Source organism: Pteropus alecto, unplaced genomic scaffold (genome assembly GCF_000325575.1).
Source record: "Pteropus alecto unplaced genomic scaffold, ASM32557v1 scaffold134, whole genome shotgun sequence".
Lineage (NCBI taxonomy): Eukaryota > Metazoa > Chordata > Mammalia > Chiroptera > Pteropodidae > Pteropus > Pteropus alecto.
The window spans coordinates 2757941-2759958 of NW_006436283.1; the positions used below are offsets into that span (position 1 = coordinate 2757941).

General features: G+C 60.8%; 1 protein-coding gene across 1 annotated transcript in view; it reads left to right on the top strand.

The window, feature by feature from the left end:
* Positions 1-2018, top strand: part of DNAH17 (dynein axonemal heavy chain 17) — a 111643-nt gene that overhangs the window by 27617 nt on the left and 82008 nt on the right. Inside the window, 1 exon segment of the mRNA XM_025047110.1 lies at positions 578-681. Within this exon segment, the coding sequence (XP_024902878.1) occupies positions 578-681 (104 nt within the window).

Consider the following 2018-nt stretch of genomic DNA (forward strand, 5'->3'; position numbering starts at 1 on the left):
AAGCCCCTCCCAACTCCCTTCACCCCCGGACCCACTCTGGGTGGGGGCTCCTGCCTTGCCCCCCAGGTCAAGACCTCCCGACGCACCTGCTGCCCTCTCTCCGGCCTCTGTGGCCTCAGCAGGATGGTGGGACTGTCCACCTATTGACCCAGGGTCTGCTGGGACTTTTCTGGGCAAAGAAGCCGCACGCTTCCCCGCTCTGGCTCCCGCCCGAGAATCTGTCTCTTTCCCGCTGCTGCGCCCCCGGGGGCTTTGTGCCGAAGCTGAAGTCTCCCGCTCGGCTCGGGCTGGTGGTGGTGTGGGGGACAGGGCTGCCCTGGCCGGCCCTGACGTCAGCGGTCTGCAGTGTGGCCAGAATCAGTGACCGGCCTGTTTGGGGTCGGGAAATCCTGCTCCCAGACGCCCCACACACGTTAGCCCTCGGCAATGCCTTTCGGGGGGCTCCGGGGACCTCCGCTCCACCTTCCGGGGGACTAGATGGATTTTTCAGGCATCATCTCCTGGAACGAGGGCTAAGCCAGCCCGAGTGCCCATCCTGCCCACTCCGCCACCGTGAGACTCCGTCCTTCCGTCCTAGGTGTCTTCGACTATATTAAGGAGATGCGAGAAATTCTGCATAACTTGCAGAACAGGATGCAGAAGACCAAGCAGAACATAGAGAACATTTCTCAGGCCATGAAGGTGGGTCTGGGGAGACCGGGCCGCGGACAGTGCCGGGTCCCCTGTCCCTCCGGGGTTCAGCAAGAGGGTGTGCAAGGTCCCCCATGCCAGGCTGGTGCCAGGAACAAGGGCTGGAAGGATGCACTGAGGCTTAGCTGTGCCCGGAACAAGCCCGCAGCTCCGTGTGGGAGCGGCGCGGCCCCTCACTCAAGCCTGGTCTAGAAACCGGGGGACCCCTCCCCCGGCCTCCCCCAGGGTCTGTCGCCGGTGCCCTAGTGTGCAAAAACATCTGCGGCAATTTTCCCGAAAGAAAGTTTTTTAAACCTCCCTCCCCCATTCCTTTGCGATGTCCGCTGCGGAATTCCGTTTTATTTTAAGAAGTCACCTCTAAGCCACACTTGTCTATCAACATCGCACCGTGAACTGGTCCCAGCGCCCCACCGCTCCGCTGCCGGAGGGGGCTGCGGATTGCGCTGGTGTCCGCCAGGGCCCTCTCCGCCCGCCGGGCCCCTGAGCTGAAACATTCCAGGGCTTCGTGGTTAGTTTGTTCATGGCGGGTCCCTCCGCCGGCCCCTGGGGCTCATCTCCGTTCGGACTGGCTCGTCCTCGCCACCCACGGGGATCTACTGAGCGGTACAGACAAAGGTAATCGCTCAGCGCGATTTTTCCCCCGATTGGATTGTCACCTGGATGGACTGTTTCCTCAAGGAAGTTCCTCAGGAAAGGATGCCTCGGTGGCAGGCGTTCTGGGTCCTCGCTTCCGGAGACACCTTCCTGTTGACCGTACCTACCGCCATCCAGTCCAGGTGAAGAATTGTTTCATGTGGTTCTTGACTTTCAGCCGTTTAGAAACGTCCCTGGGTTCGTGAGCTCCGGCCTCCATGACAAAGCACCACAGACGCCATCTCCTCCCCGTGTCCTCCTGGGGCCGTCCCTCTGTGTGCGCCTCACAGGGACACCAGCCACACTGCATTCGGACCCACCTTAACGACCCTGTTTTCACTTAATCTCTTTAAACAGCCTCTCTCCAAATACGGTCGCGTCCTGAGGTGCTGGGGGTGCGCGTGTCAGCATACACCTTCGGGGGGACACGGTCCGGCCCGCGGAAGTCCCTGCCCCGTAGCTGCGGTGCCGAGGAGGCCAAGGACCCTATGGCTTCCCTTCCTTTGCTCCTGTTCTGCCTAGAGACCCATGAAGTTCTTGATCATCTTCAGGGCTGAGAAATGTCGCCAGCGTGTGTCACCAGCGCGTGTCACCAGCGCGTGTCTCCTTCTGTTAATGCTCCCTAGACTTGATTAAGGGCTTTCGATGGGAAAGTGGTGCCCTGTCCGGTCCACTCATTCTCTCTCATGGCTTCA